This window comes from Desmodus rotundus, chromosome 12, assembly GCF_022682495.2.
Source record: "Desmodus rotundus isolate HL8 chromosome 12, HLdesRot8A.1, whole genome shotgun sequence".
In the NCBI taxonomy this organism is placed as follows: domain Eukaryota; kingdom Metazoa; phylum Chordata; class Mammalia; order Chiroptera; family Phyllostomidae; genus Desmodus; species Desmodus rotundus.
The window spans coordinates 45,262,635-45,280,390 of NC_071398.1; the positions used below are offsets into that span (position 1 = coordinate 45,262,635).

The 17,756-nt window shown below is 57.3% G+C and overlaps 1 protein-coding gene across 2 annotated transcripts; it reads right to left on the bottom strand.

The window, feature by feature from the left end:
- Positions 1 to 363: 363 nt before the first annotated feature.
- Positions 364 to 17,696, bottom strand: EHD2 (EH domain containing 2). 2 transcript variants are annotated; one of them, XM_024569450.3, is made up of 6 exons: positions 17,564 to 17,696; positions 15,137 to 15,599; positions 14,275 to 14,372; positions 9,951 to 10,363; positions 5,223 to 5,387; positions 364 to 2,753 (listed from the first exon to the last, which is right to left on the bottom strand). In XM_024569450.3, exons 2-6 carry the CDS (start codon positions 15,538 to 15,540, stop codon positions 2,202 to 2,204), a joined length of 1,632 nt encoding a protein of 543 aa, XP_024425218.1. In that variant the 5' UTR covers positions 15,541 to 15,599; positions 17,564 to 17,696; the 3' UTR covers positions 364 to 2,201. The 2 variants fall into 2 exon arrangements, with proteins under 2 accessions (XP_024425218.1, XP_045058853.1); XM_045202918.3 differs by having other exon boundaries at positions 15,137 to 15,632; positions 17,564 to 17,685.
- Between the last annotated feature and the right edge of the window lie 60 nt (positions 17,697 to 17,756).

Here is a 17,756-nt window from a genome sequence, read left to right on the forward strand (position 1 = left end):
GGGATAATAGTACTTCCGCCTCAGATTATTCCGAAGATTAAATAAGACAATATATATATTTATACAAAGCGCTTGAGGTTGTGCCTGGCATCTAAATGTTAGCTCTTGTTACCGTCTCGCCCCTGAACTTCATCCTGGAATCAACTAAATCTTAACTGTTTACAAATAAGGAAGGAAGCTCAGAGGCCCTCGGGCCTGGGCAACCATCCAAGGGATCCAGGGCCTCATAAAGGCTGCTCCAGACTCAAAAAGGAAAAAGGCACAGAGAGGGAGGGAGCCAGGCGGGGAGTCCCGCAGCCCAACTCAGCGCAGGCCTGGCGCGGAGCGTGAGGCAGGTGACAGGCCCTGGATGGTGGCTCTGGACACCCCGGCACCCCCCACCTCTGGGCGATGGATTCCGCCACCGCCCGCGCAGCTCCCGAGTGGCCGCCAGGGGGCGCTGGGAGCCGCGAGAACGGGCGCGCGTAGGCGGGCAGAGCGCGGGGCCGCCGCGCCTCGGCCGCCGTGGGTGGGGTCCTGGGTGTGTGTCCGCTGCTCTGGGCGGGAGCGCGCGCACCCGTGGTGGTCCTGCGGGCAGCGCCCACTGCTCCGCGCCTGGAGCCCGTTAGTCCGGGAGTGACGGGTCAGGAGCTGTGTGCCCCGGGTTGATGGGCGGACGCTGGCGGACAGGGAGGGGGCGGGTTGTGCCCAAGCTCGCGCGCACACAGCCCCACGTCCCAGGGCTCGGTTCCCAGGCCCCACAGCAGGCGGTGGGAGGGAGGGCTGTCCCGGAGGGAGGGCCCCAGTGTAACTTTTCTTCGGAAAATATGTCGTTCTGGCCCCCAGCCCAGGCTGAGTCATTAGGCTCCGCAGCATTTGAGTCATGGCCTCCACCCCAGCCCCTGAAAGCTTGGAGGGGCGACCCCCCACCCTCAGGCCCTACCCTGGGCTCTCTCCTTCCCTGGGGGTCGGGAGCAGAGCGATTCCCCCACAGCCCGACCCGAGACAGCCTGACTCCCACATGGAAAGAAGCCTTGGCTTTATTCGCTCAGTGGGGCCGCTATTCCGTTCCCAGGCCCCTCCCAGATGTGGGGTGGGGTGGGTAGTGAGCGTGGGAATCCCATCCAGCGCTCTGTTTTCCTCTTCCCCGTCTTTTCCATGGGGTTCCCACCAAGATGAAGCACTAATGTGGGGTGATGGCAGGAAAGGGGGTACAAGGTCCCAACAGGAAAGAGGAGGAGGGGGCTGTAGCACCAAGAGCCTGTACCCCCATGACATCCCTGAAAGGGGACTAAAATAAAGCCCTGGGGTCTTTTATACCTCCATATGGACTGATGGGCCCTGAGGCTGGGCCCCAGCAGTCTCAAATTATGACCACCAGCTGGAGGGGCCAGGCCGGGCTTTCAACCCAAGGCAGGCGGGCAGAGGACAGAAATACCCCCCAGTGGGCACAGTCTGGTAGGAGCAAAAATCGGAGGGGCTTTTGCATCCCCTAAAGATCCTTGTTAAAGTAGGCTGTGTCCAGAGCTGGGGGGAGGGGCTAAGAGGAGTCCACCTGAGGAAGCAGGAGGTTGTGTCTCCCCTCGGAACCCCCAGTGGCCCCAAGGCCTGAGGATATGATGGGGTGGTGGGAGGGCCTCGCCTGGGTGGGCAAGAGGAAGTAGAGCAGGGGGCCTGTTAGTCATTTCAACCAAGTGGCTGCTCATTTACGGGGGGAGGTGAGGGGTCCTACCCGGAACCCAGGATGGTACTGGTCAGGGCTGGTGTGTGTGTGCGTGTGTGTGTGTGTGTGTGTGTGTGTGTGTGTGTGACCTGTAGCATCTCTCTCCCAAGAACGTCAGCTCCGTGAGGGCAGACACTGTGTCTTCTTTGTTCTCTGGAATCCCCAGTGCCTAGAACGAGCCCCCATCACTGAATGTAGTAGGTGCTCAATAAATACTTGAATGGTTGATGAATGGATAGATGTGTGTGTGTGTGTGTGTGTGTGTATCGGTGTGATGTGCCTAAATGGATGGGTGGGTAGGGGTGTGAAGGATGAGCAGAGAAGTCTTGCCCCTCCCCTGGTCCCCTCTGTCAGGCGGTGGGGTAGAGAGACCCCCATCCTTACGGCCGGGAAAGTGGGCAGGCAGGGTGCACGTGGGCCAGGGATGTGCGTGCAGCTGACCGAAGCTGGGGAGCCGCAGCGGGGCGAGGGGGTGGGAGGGCCAGCAGGCAGCACCGGCTCACTCCGCAGAGCCCTTGTGGCGCCGCTTGGAGGGCGGCACGAGGCGGCGGGGCAGGTTGGCGGGCAGCCCGTGGCCCTCAAGCTTGGCCTCGATGAGATGGCTGGCCAGGGCGAACTCCTCGTCGTCCAGCATGCCGTCCCGGTCCACGTCGCTCAGCTTCCAGATGCGCCCCAGCACCGAGTTGGGGAGCTTGGTGCCCACCATCCAGGTCTTGGCCTTGGTGCCACTCAGCTTGCCGTCAGCCGGCGCCAGGTTGTAGAAGATCTCGTCATATTTGGACTTGTCCTTGGTCACCACCCACTCGGTCTCGTCATCTGAGCCCTCCTCGCCGTCCTCCAGGGCCTCGTCGGGCCCCCGCTCCACGAAGGGGCCCATGTGGGTGCCCTCGAAAGCGCCCCCCTGCACGCCCACCTCGGTGCTCTCCAGCTCCTCCTGCCGCAGCAGGGGCATCAGCTTGGCGATGTCGTGCGTCAGCATCTCGTCCAGAACTTCCAGCAGCTTCGGCTTCAGCGAGTGGAACTTGGTGAAGTCGTGGGCCATCAGCAGCTCCTGTGAGGCGGGGCAGGAGGGCACCAAGGAGTCAGGGGCACCACCCCCAAGGCCCCCAGCCCCCTGGTGGCACCAGGATACCTGAGCAGCTCAGGTGGCAGCTCTTTACAGAGAGGAAAGACGTGTTTGAATATCTGCTTGTCACCCACCACTCAGAAAGGACTTGGGCAACAGGGTCCCAGTGGTACCACCCCCCGCCCCGTGCCAGGCACGCCCTGGAATCACTGGACAGTACAGAGCTCGGGGGACCTCCGATGACTCAGAGCAGCAGCCATTTGCCAGCTGGTCGAGGAGGATTTCGACATTTCGACATCAGCTCCAGCTTTGCCAGAGCCCTGGAGAGTCGGCCTCTGCCCAGCCAGCGCCTCCAACGCGACACAAGTTGAGAAAAGTCAATCCATGCCACCCTGTTAGCTCTGTCACTCCACAACATGGGGGGCTGGGGCGCTCGCCGCCACAAGTGGAGGTAAGCTTTGGGATGGACAGATCCTTAAGGGATCCTGGACCCTCCCCCTAGTCCCCCCAGCCCCCCCCCCCAGCAGTCTTCTTCCGCTAGAGCAGCTGAGGGGCTGGGTTTGTGGTCACACAGCTTCTCAGCTCGGCAGCTCTCCGTCACCCACCTTGGGGGAGTGACAACACAGGCTGACCCGTGTTATGGCACCACATTAATTTCCAAAGCCAAGGCAGAGTGACCCACTGGTCTTGACCATAGAGAGATGGGGGTGCGAGCCCTGGCTGGTGCGGCTCAGTGGATGGAGCTCCAGCCTGTGAACCGTAAGTTCACCCCAGTTCAACCCAGGGCACATGCCTGGGTTGTGAGCCATGTCCCCAGTTAGGGGCGTGGGAGAGGCAACGGATGGATACATCTCTCACACTTCGACGTTTCTCTCCCTCTCTTTCTCCTTCCCTTCCCCTCTCTAGAAATAAATTAATGACATCTTTACAAAAGAAAAAGAGATGGGAGTATGAACGGTGAAATGGGTGGGGGCAGGACTCCAAGGCCAAGCTGTGGGGGTCCCACCCAGCTCTGCCACTTAGCAGCTGTGTGTCTACAGGCAGGTGGCTTCTCCTTTCTGGGCCTCAGTTTCCACATGGGTAAGACAGGTTAACAATGAGCACTCCCCTCACTTGGGGGTAGGAAAGGCTTGATGAATTTATCTGGATAAAAATGTCAGCGTAATAGCAACAGCTGCTATTTACCTAGCCCAGCGGTTCTCAACCAGGGGTGATGGTGCCCCCTCCCTGCCAGGGGACAGTTGGCAAGGTCCAGAGACACTTTTTATTGCCTCTAGACAGGCCAGGAATGCCACTAACCATCGTGCAACGACAAATTCTCTGGCCCCAAATGTCAGTAGTGCTAAGGGTGAAGAATCTTCATCCAGTGCAAACTCTGAGCCAGGCACGGTTCCAAGGGGTTGGCAAGCATTAGCTGATTCAGTACTCACGGCAACAGGTAGATACCGGCAGGATGCCCATTTTCCAGTTGAAGAAACCGAGGCTCAGAAAACGAAGTGACTTATGCAAGTTCACGGCACTAGTAAGCGGCCAAAGTAAAAATTCACCCTACCATAATTCCTCAGTCTGGGCTTGGACACCCCGCAGGCCCAAAGGTCACAGACTTTGAGGATCAGCCTCAGAACAGGCTCAGCCTGGGCAGGGATGAGGCCCCGCCTCCGTGCCTGAGCCTGGACTTCTGTGTCCACGCTGATTTGGTCACGCCTGCTCCATTACCTGGGTTCTGGGCCACCTAAGGGAAAGACTACACTTCCCAGCATCCCTTGCAGTTGGCTGTGGCCCCCTGACGAAGTACTGGCCAACCGAATGTCAGCACAAGTCACAAGTGCAACTTTAGTAGAATCCCCCTGTTCAATACAGGAGCCACATGTGGTTATTTAAATTGACATGAGATGAAATTAAATAAAACCTAAAATGTCAGTTCTAATGTGGCTAGTGGTTACCATATTGGCCAGCACAGCGTAAAACACTTTCATCATTGTAGAAAGTCCTATTGGACAGCACTGTTGTATAAAGAGACAGACTGTCCCACTAGCTTCCCTTCTCCATCTCCTTCTTGCTGGCTGGAGTGCAGACACGAGGGCTGGAGTTTCCACAGCCATTTTGTACCATGAGGGGTTCTTGGGCCGGGAGGCCAGGCATGGAGGGGAACTAAGAAAAGTTGGGTCCCTGGCTCTGGGAAGCACCAAACCAGTCCTAAATCATCTTCCAGGACATTTATGAAAGAGAGAAATACACTTCTATCTTAATTAAGCCACAGTTATTTCGGGGGTGGGGACGGTTCCTTCACTCCTTTATCTTAACTTATAAAACTCAAATGGTTCCCATGGAACCATTTGCAGAAGGTGCTTTCCAGAACCTGCCACCCAGCCCTCTCGTTTTCCAGGTCCATCCCAGAGCCACAGAAGCCCACCTTCCCCACACCCCTCCACCCCATCCCGGGAGGCCTCCCACCTGCATCTTCTGGCAGTCAGGAAAGTCGCCAGGGGAGATGTGATGCTCCAGCTGAATCTTAGCGAAGATGACGGGCAGCTTGAGGATCAGCTGCTTCTTCTTGTTTTCCTTCCCAAACACGGAGGGCATCTCCTTCTTCAGGTAGCTGATGATGTACGTGTGAACCTGTAGGGAGAGAGTGCTCACCTGAGCCTGCCTCACAGTCCCCTGGTGGGCCCATTAAAACACAGGTTTCCACCCTGCCTGGCATCGCTCAGTGGATTGAGCACTGGCCTGTGAACCAAAGGGTCCTCTGTTCAATTCCCAGTCAGGGCACATGCCTGGGTTGCAGGCCAGGGTGCACAAGAGGCAATCATACGTTGGTGTTTCTCTCCCTCTCTCCCTCCTTTCCCCTCTCCCTCTCTCTAAAAATAAATAAAATCTTTTTTTTTAAAGTTTTCTCAGCTGTCAATTCTAGCACGGCCAACACAGACAGATGTAGCCCAGACAAATTCTGTGGGGTCACAATAATTTTAAGGCCCTGAGACAGAAAGGTTTGGGAAACACTGCTCTATATGATTTAGCTCCTGCCGCCTCATCCAACAGTATCTCCCCCCAGTCACTGCTCCAGCTTCCTCCCCTGCACTCCTGGGTTTACCAGATGCCAACCCCTTTCCCACCTCAGGGCCTTTGCACATGCTGCTGGCTCCCTCAGCCTCCTGTGGAGGCCGCCTCCTCACACAGGCCATCCAATGGCAAGCAGGTGCCCCAGCCGCCACCATCCAATGGTTTTCTAGCTTCACTGCTATTCTGTTCACAACATTGATCGCCATTCATCATTATTTGATTTATCTGGTGGTTTATGTATTCTGTCTCTTTCCATCAGAATGTGAGCTCCAGGAGGGCTGGGACCTTAATTGTTCTCTCTGCCCTCAGCTCCAGCACAATGTGCCCGGAAAACACTCAAGAAATATTTGTAGAATAAACTAATGCACTAGGAAACCTCTGAGCCACAGTCTCATACGTTATCAAAAAACAAACAAGGGGGGGGGAGTAACGAGTATACTATGTCCCATGTTAAGCAGAAAGCTAAATAATTAAATGCATACGGTTACATAAAAGCATTATCCCTCGGGAAAGGCACAAGAAACTGCTTCCGGAGCTGCCTCTAGGGAAGAGGACTAGAGAACTGGGAGGGTCAGGGGTGGGAGGGAGGCTCTTTGGCCTGGCATGAATGATCTTAAGTGTTCAATTAAAAATACTTATTAAATGAATCATATATCTAGAATGCTAAAAATTTCGGTGACTCTGGCTGGTTCTGAATCTTCACCCCTGCCTACCTCCACAGCCTGTCTCCTCCAGCCACCCTGGCTCCTGGTTCAAACCTGTTCTTTCCTCAGGGCCTTTGCACTTGCCGCCCCCTCTGCCTGGTTTGGTCTCCCCCACATCTCCACTCAGCTGCCCCTTCCCCTCCTTCAGGCTGCTGCTCAAATACCTCCTCGGGGACATCCTCCCTGACGTCCCTAAAATAGCTGCTCACCAGTCTCTCTTTCCTCTGCTTCATTTTTCTTCATAATCCTTGTCATGTACAATATGGTATTATAGATTACTTAATATCCACTCCCCATTATAAAGCAATTGGCTCCCTGCTGCACCTCCAGGACTTGGAACAGCAAAGGGGCACGTGGCAGGCACTCCCTGTTTGTTAAATGAATGTCCCTGGGCCGCTCGGAGAGACGCTCAGCATGAAGGTTGAGGGCATTTGGCCTCTGGAGATGCGGACCCTCCTGAGACCGTGGCCTCAGGTATCCCAGCCCAGCGAAATCCCCTCCTGGCAGCTCTGGCTTCAGCGGAAGGGCAGAGCCAAAAGGCTCATCCACACTCGACCTCGTGAAGAGAGGTGGCTCCCAGGAGTCCAGAAAGGCCTTGTATCCTTGGGGGAGAGCGCGTTTGACGGTGGGACCAACGGAGGCAGAATCATACGTGGGGAGAGGGGGAATCATGAGCAGAATCAAGAGCCGGTGACTTGGGGCAGGGTCTTGGTCACAGTGTGCCCTGCGCTCCGTGCAGCCTTGGGGAGCTACTGGAGGATCTGCAGGAAGAACTGTCTATAGGTGTCCGAGGGGCCTATCAGGGAAGGGGTGTGGGCGGGTGGTGGGCGTGGCCTGTGAGAGCGGGCCAATGGAAGCGGGTGAGAGGGCGGGGCCTAAGGGCGGCTACTCGGGGACCCTGAAGGGGCGAGGCGGGAGGGAGCTGATGGCTTTTCCAGAGAGGAAGCAGGGGAAGGTGCCAGGAAGAGATAAGGTGGGAGGGAGGGGTGGGCCCGGGCTTGGGTCCCGGACTCGGACTCCGGGGTTTGTCCAGGTTTCCGGAGTCGCCTCCTGTCCAGCGGGGGCACCAGGTGTCCCGCCCGACCCTGCCCCTCGGCCCTGGGACCCTGGGCTCCAGCTCCTGCGCTGCCTCCGTGAAGGGGCCTGGGGCCTGGAGTCCTTGGGTCAGGGGGGAAGAGCGAACCACGGGAGGGAAGGCAGAGAGGGGGATAGATAGGTGGATACATAGATGATTGATAGGATGAGGGAGAGAGAGGAGAGAGAGGAAGAGAATAAGACAGAGGGGGAGAGGAGAGGACAGAGGAAAAGAGAGGCAGAGAATGAATGAGAGATTCAGGGAGAGGAGGAGAGACAGAGAGGGGAGAGAAAGGGAGAGGGAAGGAGGGAAGAAGAATAAAAAGCTAGACAAAGAAGAGAGAGAGAAACTGAGAACAAGGTGGAAACAAGGATTGTACAGGCAGAGACAGAAACAGAGAGACGGGAGGAGATAGGCCGCAGCCTGGGCGGAGAAGGAAAGAAAGGTGGATTCTGAAGGCCCAGTCCACACCGGGCCACTCCCTCCCGGGGAGGATTCCTGGGGTGGGGGCAGGGGCTCTGACTCACCTCTCTGCTGCTCCTTAAACCAACACCTCTGGCTCCTCCACTCTCCACCACCCCCCATAACCTTCTGGGCCGCCCTGCTCGCCCAGCTTCCTGCCCCACCTCCATCCTGGCAACCTCCCCCATGAATGTTCCATCTGGCCTCCAAAATCGCTCCGAAAACAGTGCTCTCTGCCACCTCCCCAGGCCCTGTCCCCGATCCAGGCTCCGCCTTGTTCCTTAGTGCCCAGCCTCCCCCTGGTCTGTGCCCCGGCCTCACCACCCTTGAATCCACCCTCCAGAAGGCAGCTGGAGTCTGATGCTGTCCCTCTCTTGCTCTGAACCCTGCCATGGCTCCCCAGTGCCCTTGGGACAAAATGCACGTTCCTGGCCACAGCTCTGGGTGCTCCACTCCCACAGTCCCCAACCCCCCCACCCCCAGCTTCAGATGCAGTTACTGCTACCACCTGCACTGTATCCAGCTGGCATTTTCCCTCTTCCTTGAACTTGCCATGTTCTCAACGGCGGTCCATATGCTTGCTGCTCCCACTGTCTTGAATCCCTTCTCCTTGTCCTCCTCATCCTCCAGTTTGCAGCTCAGGTGCCCTTTCCTCCAAGCAGCCTTCTCTGATTCCCCCTGGGCTTCCCCAGTCCCAGCCCCGACCACGCTGGGTCTTTACTGTCTGGGGCCAGGACTGCCCTGCACCACCTGGCACAGGGCCAGGCATGGAAGAGATTTTGTTCACTGCGAATGCTTGTTCAATGTCATTTGTTCAATAAATATTTACTGAGCACCAACTCCGTTCCAGGGGCTCGGGATACAGCAGGGAACAAATTCAAAGAAAGAAAGAGCCCTGCTTCTGTGGAGCTGAAATGCAAGTGGAGGAGAGACGGCAGGAAACACCGAACCCCAATGAATGGATAACATAGGGCCAGGTAGTAATGACCACTATGAAAAAAAACTGCAACCGGTGGTCCTGGCTGGTGCGGCTCAGTGGACTGGGCACCAGCCTGCAAACCAAAAAGTTGCCAGTTCAATTCCCAGTCAGGGCACGTGCCTGGGTGAGGACATGCAAGAGGCAACAGATCGATGCATTTCTTGCACATGATGTTTTTTTCCCTCTCTTTGTCCTTCCCTTCCCTCTCTCTAAATAAATACATAAATTAAACAAAATAAAGCAGGGCAGGGGTGGGTAGTTATTTTTATAAAAAGGGAGGGCAGGCAGGGAAAACTTCCTGAGAGGTGACACTTGAGTAAAGACAAGAAAGAGGTGACAAATGAACCAGGTGGGAGAGGGGTGGGGATGGGGACGTCTCCTGGAAGAGGAAAAGGCAAGTGCAAAGGCCCTGAGGTAGGACTGAGGAGGCCAGTGAGGAGTACAATGAGTGGTAGGAAGGGAGGGAGCAGAAGATGAGGACAGAGAGGGATGGGAGTGGGGATGGAGGGTGGAAGGGGTGGTCTGTGGACCACAGGGAGGGCTTGGCTTTTGCTGAGTGACCCAGGAGTCCTGGGTGGGACATGGTACGTTTTGGCTGTAGGTGATAAATGAAGGAACAATAGAAGAGAGAAGAGACAGGGAGACATGGAAAGAGACAGAGAGACCTGAACGCACTGGGAGAGGAACAAGTCTCCATGCAGTCGGCTTCCCCCAGTCCACCGTGCACCAGAATGGCCCAACCTGGAGGACCGTCTCAGATTAGACAACGAACCCATCAGAGAGTTGATTGGTATGTCCACGATTAGCAGCCAAGTAGAGGTGGGTCAGAGGAAAGCCTGGAGATGCCCCTGCCTCCCCGCCCCTCACTACTGCCACCTGTCGGTCCCCCCAGGACTGCTCACCCGCACCAGCCGGGCCCTCTTCACCAGGTCATTGAGCTTGCGCAGGGCAGCGTGGCGCGGCAGGCCCTGGATGTCGCGGAAGAGGTCCTGCTCCTCCAGCTCGAAGAGGCGCCGGTTGTCGGGCACCAGGAGGGGCTGGGACCAGAAGGAGCCGATGTAGACGCGCAGCACCTCGGGCGTGCCCACCACCTTGCCCAGCGCCCACATGAGCGCCCCATAGACGCGCATCAGCTGCTGCGTCTCCACCATGTCGGCCTTGTTGAGCACCACGCGGATCTTGTCCTCGTGGCCGCGCAGGGCGCCGATGGCCTCGGAGAACTCGTCGGAGATCTCCAGCTTGTGCGCGTCGAACAGCAGGATGATGAGGTCCACGCGCTCGGCGAACCAGCGCAGCACCGCGGGGAAGTCATAGCCTGGGGGAGGGCACCGAGATCAGGCCCCACCTCTGGCCGTGCGGAGGCGCCCGCTCCTCCGGGTCGATATCGGGCTGTCCAGTCAAAATCCTTGTCTTTATGATACAGCCCAGGTCCCCAGAGTATCCCCAGAGTATCCCACTGCTCTGCCTCCACAGGTCCCCCAAGTTCCCCCTCACTCTGGCCCCAGTCCCTCAAGCCACCTAGCTACAGGGGGCAATCACCCCCATTCATTCATTCATTCATGCATCCATCCATCCATCCATCCATCAATGCACTCAGCAGATATTAGCGGTGTGCATTGGCCCCAATGTACAAGTTGTTAATACATGAAGTGTTTTCTAACGACTTTGCTTCTGTGGAATCCCTCCCCAGTCCCCCAAGTACCTCCATCACCCTGGCCCCACCCCAGACCTGTCAATCTCCCCACAATCCAGCAACTAGAGTTCATGTGGGCAAGATTTAACATCTTGCCATGGCAGATGTTAAATATACTTTTTTAAAGATTTTATTTGTTTATTTTTAGAGAGAGGAGAAAGGAGGGAGAAAGAGGGAGAGAAACATCAATGTGTGGTTGTCTCTCAGGTGTCCCCTAATGGGGACCTGGCCTGAAACCCAGGCCTGTGCCCTGACTGGGAATCGAACCGGTGACCCTTTGATTCACAGGCTGGCGCTCAACCCACTGGGCCACACCAGCCAGGGCTAAATATTTTTTAATTTATTTAACACTACTTACTGAGTCTTGGTGTGGGCCAGGTCCTGACACCACAGAGGACACACAGACAAGGCCCTTGCCTTAGTGGAGCGCCCATCCCGACAATGGCTGCATTCATTCCTACCTTTCCCCACTCACTCACTCATTTGCACCGGTCGCTCCCATGCTTTGCTCGGGAGCATAAGACCTGGGTTTGAATCCCAGCTCTGCCCCATCAACTGTGTGGCCTTAAGCAAATAGGAAACCTCTCTGAGCCTCTCCTCTTCTGTAAAATGGAAATCATAATAAAACAGACCTCATAGGGCTCTTGTGAAGATTAAAAGAATATAAATGAGCCCTGGCTGGTGTGGCTCAGTGGAAATAGTGCTGGCTTGTGAACCAAAGGGTCACCGGTTCGATTCCCAGTCAGGGCACATGCCTGGGTTGCGGGCCAGGCATGTGCCCCAATAAGGGGCGTGCTAGAGGCAACCACACATTGATGTTTCTCTCTCTCTTTTTCTCTCTCCCTTCCCCTCTGCCCAAAATAAATAAATAAAATCTTTTAAAAAATAAAAACAAATCAAATCTTCAAAAAAAAAAAAAAAAAAGAAGAAGAAGAAGAAGAAGAATATGAATGAGCTAATGTATCTAAAGAGCTTAAAACAGTACCTGGCACTGAACTATACACTTACAATGGGTGAGTTTTAGGCAAGTAAATCAGAGCCCAATAAAACTGTTAAAAGAACAAAAAACAGCACTGAGCGCATGGTAAGGTGCTCCACAGCTATTAGTCATATCAGGCACTGTGGGGGGGGGGGGTCATCAGGGACTGTCCCCAGAGATGCCTGCTCTGTGCTGAGGGTACAGCTTGCTCAGGCAGCCCCGTCCTATCCCTACTGGGCTCACAGTCCCCCGGGGACACAGACCTGTCCCCAGAGTGGTCAGGCCAGGATGGGGGAGCCCAGGGAGCTGCAGGGGCCCAGAGGGGGTGCCTGATCCAGGCTGGAGGATCAGGGAGGGCTTTTGGAGGAGGGAGGAGGGAGGAGGGACCTCGGAGTGGAGGGGTTTGGGAGGGGGCAGGAAGGAGGATGAGGAGTTAACTGGCTGAACAGGAGCCAGAGCTGACTCGCCTGACACCACTTCATGTTTTTCCTGATTCCTCACAAAACAACCCTGGGAAGGCAGACATGTTTATGATGCCCATTTTCCAGATGAGGACATTGAGGCACAGAGACATTAAGGGATTTCCTCAAGACACACAGGAAGGAGGCCACCAGAGCCCTCACTGGCCTCCCTGCTCAGCTGGGGAGCTGGTGCCGAGCCCATCCTCCCAAGGAGGAAGCAGACTCCTGGTGGCTGCTGGGGACTGGATGGGACAGTGGGGGACATTGTTTGGGGGGAGGAAGGGCCGGGTCACCAGAGGGACGGCAGCTGGGCCCCCCTCCTCCCCAGTGTCTACACAGACACACACACCAGCCCGGATTTGGAAAGTATGTCTCATATAGGAGGGAAGGAGGAGGAAGATTGAGTCAGCGTGGGAATAGGAGACGTGGCAGAGAGGAGCCGGGCCCATGTGCACTCACACCGGGAAAGTCCCTTCCAGAGCACCTACTGTGTGCCACAGACGGGTTTTCAGTGCTCTGCACATTTCGACACTTAATTTTAACCCACGGTGCAACCTAGGGGCCGATACCATTATTAGTCCCATTTTACAGATGAGGAAACTGAGGCACAGAGTGGTTAAGTCGCTTGCCCAAGGTCCCATCACTTAAAAATAACAGAGCCCCGGTTGGACCCCGCCAGGGGGCTCCATTACGCTGCAGTCACGCACGTGCGCGCTCACAGATATTACACACAGAGGCAGCCCCCCGATGCTCACGCAGGCGCACGCCCAGCACACACGTGTTCACATGCTGCAAGGTGCAGACTCCCAGACACACTCTTGCACACAATCTAGTACCTACACAGGCATCCGTGGTCATGCCATCCCAAAGACGCCGAGACTCCCACAAAGTAACCGCGTGCACACCAGCATGCACGCACAGGCACCGCCACACTCACAACGTACACACACAACCCCCCCACACACACCCTTCCAGACCCACAGGCAGCCCCACAGACGCGAGTACACACAGTTCCACGGAACACACGCGCCTGCACACACGCCCCTCACTTGCACACACAAGCACAAGACTGTACACAGAGAGGCCATCACGTACATAGTCACACACAGTCCCTGAAGTCCCCCACGGTTCTTCAGAGGCACACGAAGTCACAGTCAGCCAGTCACAGGCGCAGACGCCCAGACAGACACACACAGGCAGACAGACTCTCCTCTTCCTCTACCCTCACTGCCGCGGAGAAGCAGACCCCGTTCTCTACTCTCCCCCCTCCCCACTGCCTTGGGGGTCCCCACCCAGCACCCCTGCATTGGCTGGAGACCCCACTCCGTTCCATTATCCCAGGAATCCCCCCCCGCCCTCCTGCCTCCCCCGCCCGCTGGCAAGGCGCCCACCCAATCGCTTCTGCAGCTGCCCCTGCCTTTCTCCCCGGGGACACGCGCCCGCTGGGCCGCAGCCAGGGACACAGTAACCCTCCGCGCCCTCGCCCTCGCCCTGCCCCGCGGCCCACCCTCCCGGTCCCCTCTGGCCGGCACTGCAGCCTCCTTTGCCCCAGTTCCTGGCCTCCGGAGCGCGGGGAGGGAGAGAGACGCGCCGGGCTAGGGGTGCGGGGCGCAGATGCTGAGCGGCGCTGGGCAGCGGTGGGGGCCGGGCCCTGCAGGCCCCGCTGGAATTCGCCTCCCGCCGCTCCCCCTGCACAGCTGTTTATAAATTCCAGGCCCGGCCTTGGCCCCCGCCCAGATTCCCCCTCCCAGGCCCTGCTCAGCCCCGTCTGTGGCCCAGACCCAGCCAGGGGCGCCCAGCGCCCAGGGCCTCCCCGCGGGGCCTCTCGTCTTGCTGTCTCTGACTTTGTGTCTCTCTCCGTCTCTCTTTTCGTCCTCCCGCCCGCCCGGACCTGCAGCTGCAGCCTGTTCACACTTGCACACCCACCCGCTTCCCCCACCGGCAACGGGCGCCAACGCCGGGGAATCGCAGCCTCCCTTCCACCAGCTACCCCTCCCTTCGCAGCCAGCTCAAGGCCAGCTGACACAGGGGCAAGTCCTAGCAGAGACCCGGCGCCCTCCTCCCTCAGACCCGGGAGTCCCAGCTCCACTCACCACGGCTCACTCTCTGTTTGGCGCCCGACAGGATGCCGGGAGTGTCAATGATACTAATGCTCTCCAGGACCTGATTGGGGAGGTGGGCGCACATGAACCTGGCGTGGAAAGAAGGGCAGGGGTCAGTCGCTGCAGAGAGAGACAGGAGGAAAGGACGGCTCAGAGAGGTCCAATCAGGTTCCGAGAAGAGAAGACTTAAAGAGGAAAGGAAGATCAGGACAGAGAGAAGTAACTATTAAAAAGTTTGAGCTGTGCCCTGACCCGTGTGGCTCAGTTGGCTGGGCATCTTCCCGCAAAGCAAAGGGTCGCCAGCTCGATTCCCTGTCAGGCCACATGCCTGGGTTGCCGGTTGGGTCCCCCTGGGTCAGGGTGGATTTGAGAGAAAACCGATTGAGGTTCTATCACGTCGATGTTTCTCTCCCTCTCTTTATCCCTCCCTTCCCCTCTCTCTAAACATAAATAAAATCTCTTTCTAAAAACTAGAGCTGATGTTTCCTGAGCACTTCCTTTGTGCTAGGTGCTTTTCTCAGCACTTGTATGCATTGTAATTCCTTTAGTCCTCCAAACACTCCTGTAGAATGGGGACCACGGTCATGCCCATTTTCCAGATGAGGATAAGGGAGGCACCAGGAGGTCAAGTCATTTGCCCAAAGCAACCCAGCCAGGCAGGGGTGCGACCCCAACAGGCTGGCTTCCCTGGCTGAGCTGCTGCCTTAGGGAAGGCGGAAGAGCAGAGCAGGAAGGGGACGGGTTGGGTGGGGACAAGGGAACTGGGGCTGAGAAAGGAAAAGCAGAGACAAGGAAGGGACCGAGATGGGGACGAGGGACAAGAAGATGCCCCTGCTCTCGGCTGCACACCTACCTGTTGAGGAAGGTGTTTCCGAAGGGGTTGAGTTTTCGGAAGGGCTTCTCTGGGTCAACAACGAGGGCATTGCCCGGCACGATGCCCTCGGTTTCGCCGTGCATGACGGCCACAAAGCAGTCGGTGGTGGGCTCAGGCCCCACGCGCGAGCCCGGCACCTCCTGCTCCAGCAGGTACTGGATGAAGCTGGTCTTGCCTGTGCTGTACTGGCCGGCCACCAGCACCATGGGCTTGCCGTCGAAGTCAGCGTCCTCCAGGGCAGGCGAGTGGAAGTCTCCGAAGCGGTAATGCTCCTCCAGGGGCAGCAGCTTGGTGCGGTACAGCTCCTTGAGGGACGAGGTCACCGTGCGGATGGCCTCGGGCTGCTGGCCCCGCGCCCCACTCCGCTTCAGCCAGCTGAACATGGCGGCTGCGCGCTACCCACTGAGCTTGCCGGCTGACGGATGCGCAGGGGGAGAGCTGCCTGCAGGAGGAGAGGGTGTGGATGGGGGGCTGCCTGGTGGAGGAAGAGGAGAAGGAAGGGAGCTGCAAGGTGGACCGGGGAGAGGAGGAGGATGGAATGGGCAGAGCGGGAGAAGCAGCTAGCACTGAGGAGGCCATGGCCGAAGGAGGAAGAGAGATTAACTGGAGAAGGGGAATTGGTGGTGGAAGACCAAGGGGCAAAGGGAAGGCGGCAGAAGCTGCTTAGAAGCAATACGTTCCTTCATTCCTTCATTCCCTCCTTCCTCCCCTCCCATCATTTCACACATTGTTGCTGAAATCACTCCGCATGTCACTCCAGGAGCCATGGACCCAGAAATAAGCCAGAGAGCAGCTCCCACCCACTCAGAGCCCCCAGTGGGGGGGAGGGTGGCGGGTCTGGGCACCAAGCAGTCAGTGATGCTGGGAAGTGCCAGGCAGTGGACTTGTGGGCACCAGAAGGGGCCGCGATGAACTGGCCCCAGGGTCCACACGCTCTGGCTGGGCTGACTTTTGAGCTGCTCCCTGCAGAGGGGGGTGTGACAAGGGCATTTAGGCGGAGAGGATGGTGTGTGGAAAGGCCTGAGCTGTGAAATGTAGGGACGGGGTGGCTGGACACCCGGAAGAGGGGTGAGAAATGAACCTGAGAAACTGCCCAGGTGCACCCAGGTGCGCCCAGGTGACCAGGGCCCTTGGGCATTCACAAGAATAACAGCATGCATGATCACTGAATGCCAGGCACAGCTCTATGTAATCTTCATAACAGCCTCATAAGGTAGGGCTATTATTATCCTCACTTTTCTGACCAGGAAATGGAGGCTTGGAAAGACAACAATAACTTGCCCAACGGGCTAGAAAGTGCTAACACTGGGACTCCAAGCAGCCTGACCCTGCAGCCTGCACTCCTCTCCGTAGGTCTAAAGAGTTCCAGAGAGAACGAATTACCACCCCAGCAGCAGTGAGCACCCCCAGCGCTCAGGCTGTGTTCTCTATGCCCTTCCCAGCCCTTCATTTTCTGTGGGATCTGTAGTGATGTCCTCTCTTTCATTCTTGCTACCAGTCATTTGTGTCTTTGCTTTTGTTTGTCTGTTTTGTTCTGATCAGTCTAAGTAGATGCTTATAATCTTACTAGTCTGTTCACAGAACCAGCTTTTGCTCATATCTCTAAATATCATTTTCCACTACAAGAAACCGGGGCTCCTTAGAGAAGTGGCTGACTCTGGAGTTGTTGCATGGAAAGAAGTGAGCCCGGATGGGAGAGAGGGGAAGTGCTCCAAGAAGGGTGGGGGGACACAGGACCCCGCCTAAAGGGGCCCCACTGGCCAACGGTGGGACAATTTGAGCATCAGAAATAATTGCAAATGAAGTATGTTAAAACTTCAGAAAATCATAGTGATTTTCAAAAAAAGGAGGGGAGGGGAAGAGTCTGGGAAGAAAAGGTAAAGAAGAGGCAGCAGCTGAGAGCTGGGATGGCAGCAGAGGAGAGGGGCCTGGGTAGTGTCCTAAGGAGGGAGGGGTCTGGGGGTTGTGCTGGAAGGACGCTTGGGGTGGCTGGACCGCGATGGGGCTGGTGAGGTGGGAGAACAACTCTTGGGTGGGAGGAGGACCAAGGAGGACAAGGATGGATGAAGGCGGTGGGGAGACACCGAGGAGGGGATCTCCTCTAGCTGGGAGGATTTGGGCAAAGTTGAGAGCAACTGGTGGAGGCTGGGGGAGGAGTTGGGGGGGGGCTGGGCAAGACTGGGAGGGACCCGGAGAGTGGGGGACACTGTTACAGACTGGAAGGGGCTGGGAGAGGAGAAGAGCCAGGTTTTAGGAGGGACTGGGGACTCGGGGGAGACCGTTACACAGGGTGGGGTGGGGACTGAGGGTCTTGGGCCAGCAGGGCACTAATCGGGTACCAGGGCTGACTCCAGAGCTCCCTGGGCGGGGGCTGGGTGGCGACAGCCGCGGTCGGGGGCCACTCACCGATGGGGCGCGCCGGCGGCTGGACAGGACGGGCGGACTGGGTGGGGGTCCCGCGGGGATCAGAGAAGCCCGCGGAGCGGCTTGTGCTCGCGGTCCCGTCCGGAGCTGTCTGAGCCGGGTGGGGCCTGGAGCCAGGAGGAGGGCAGGGAGGGGCGGAGTGGGGGGGGCGGGCGGGACGAGGCACCCCCCCTCC

Coding starts and splice junctions, on each gene's coding strand:
- EHD2 (XM_024569450.3), bottom strand. CDS start 15,540: ATGTTCAGCTGGCTGAAGCGGAGTGGGGCGCGGGGCCAGCAGCCCGAG. Junction 10,364..14,274: donor CAAACAGAGAGTGAGCCGTG/GTGAGTGGAGCT, acceptor GCCCTCCCCCAG/GCTATGACTTCCCCGCGGTG. Junction 5,388..9,950: donor AGAGGGCCCGGCTGGTGCGG/GTGAGCAGTCCT, acceptor CTCTCCCTACAG/GTTCACACGTACATCATCAG.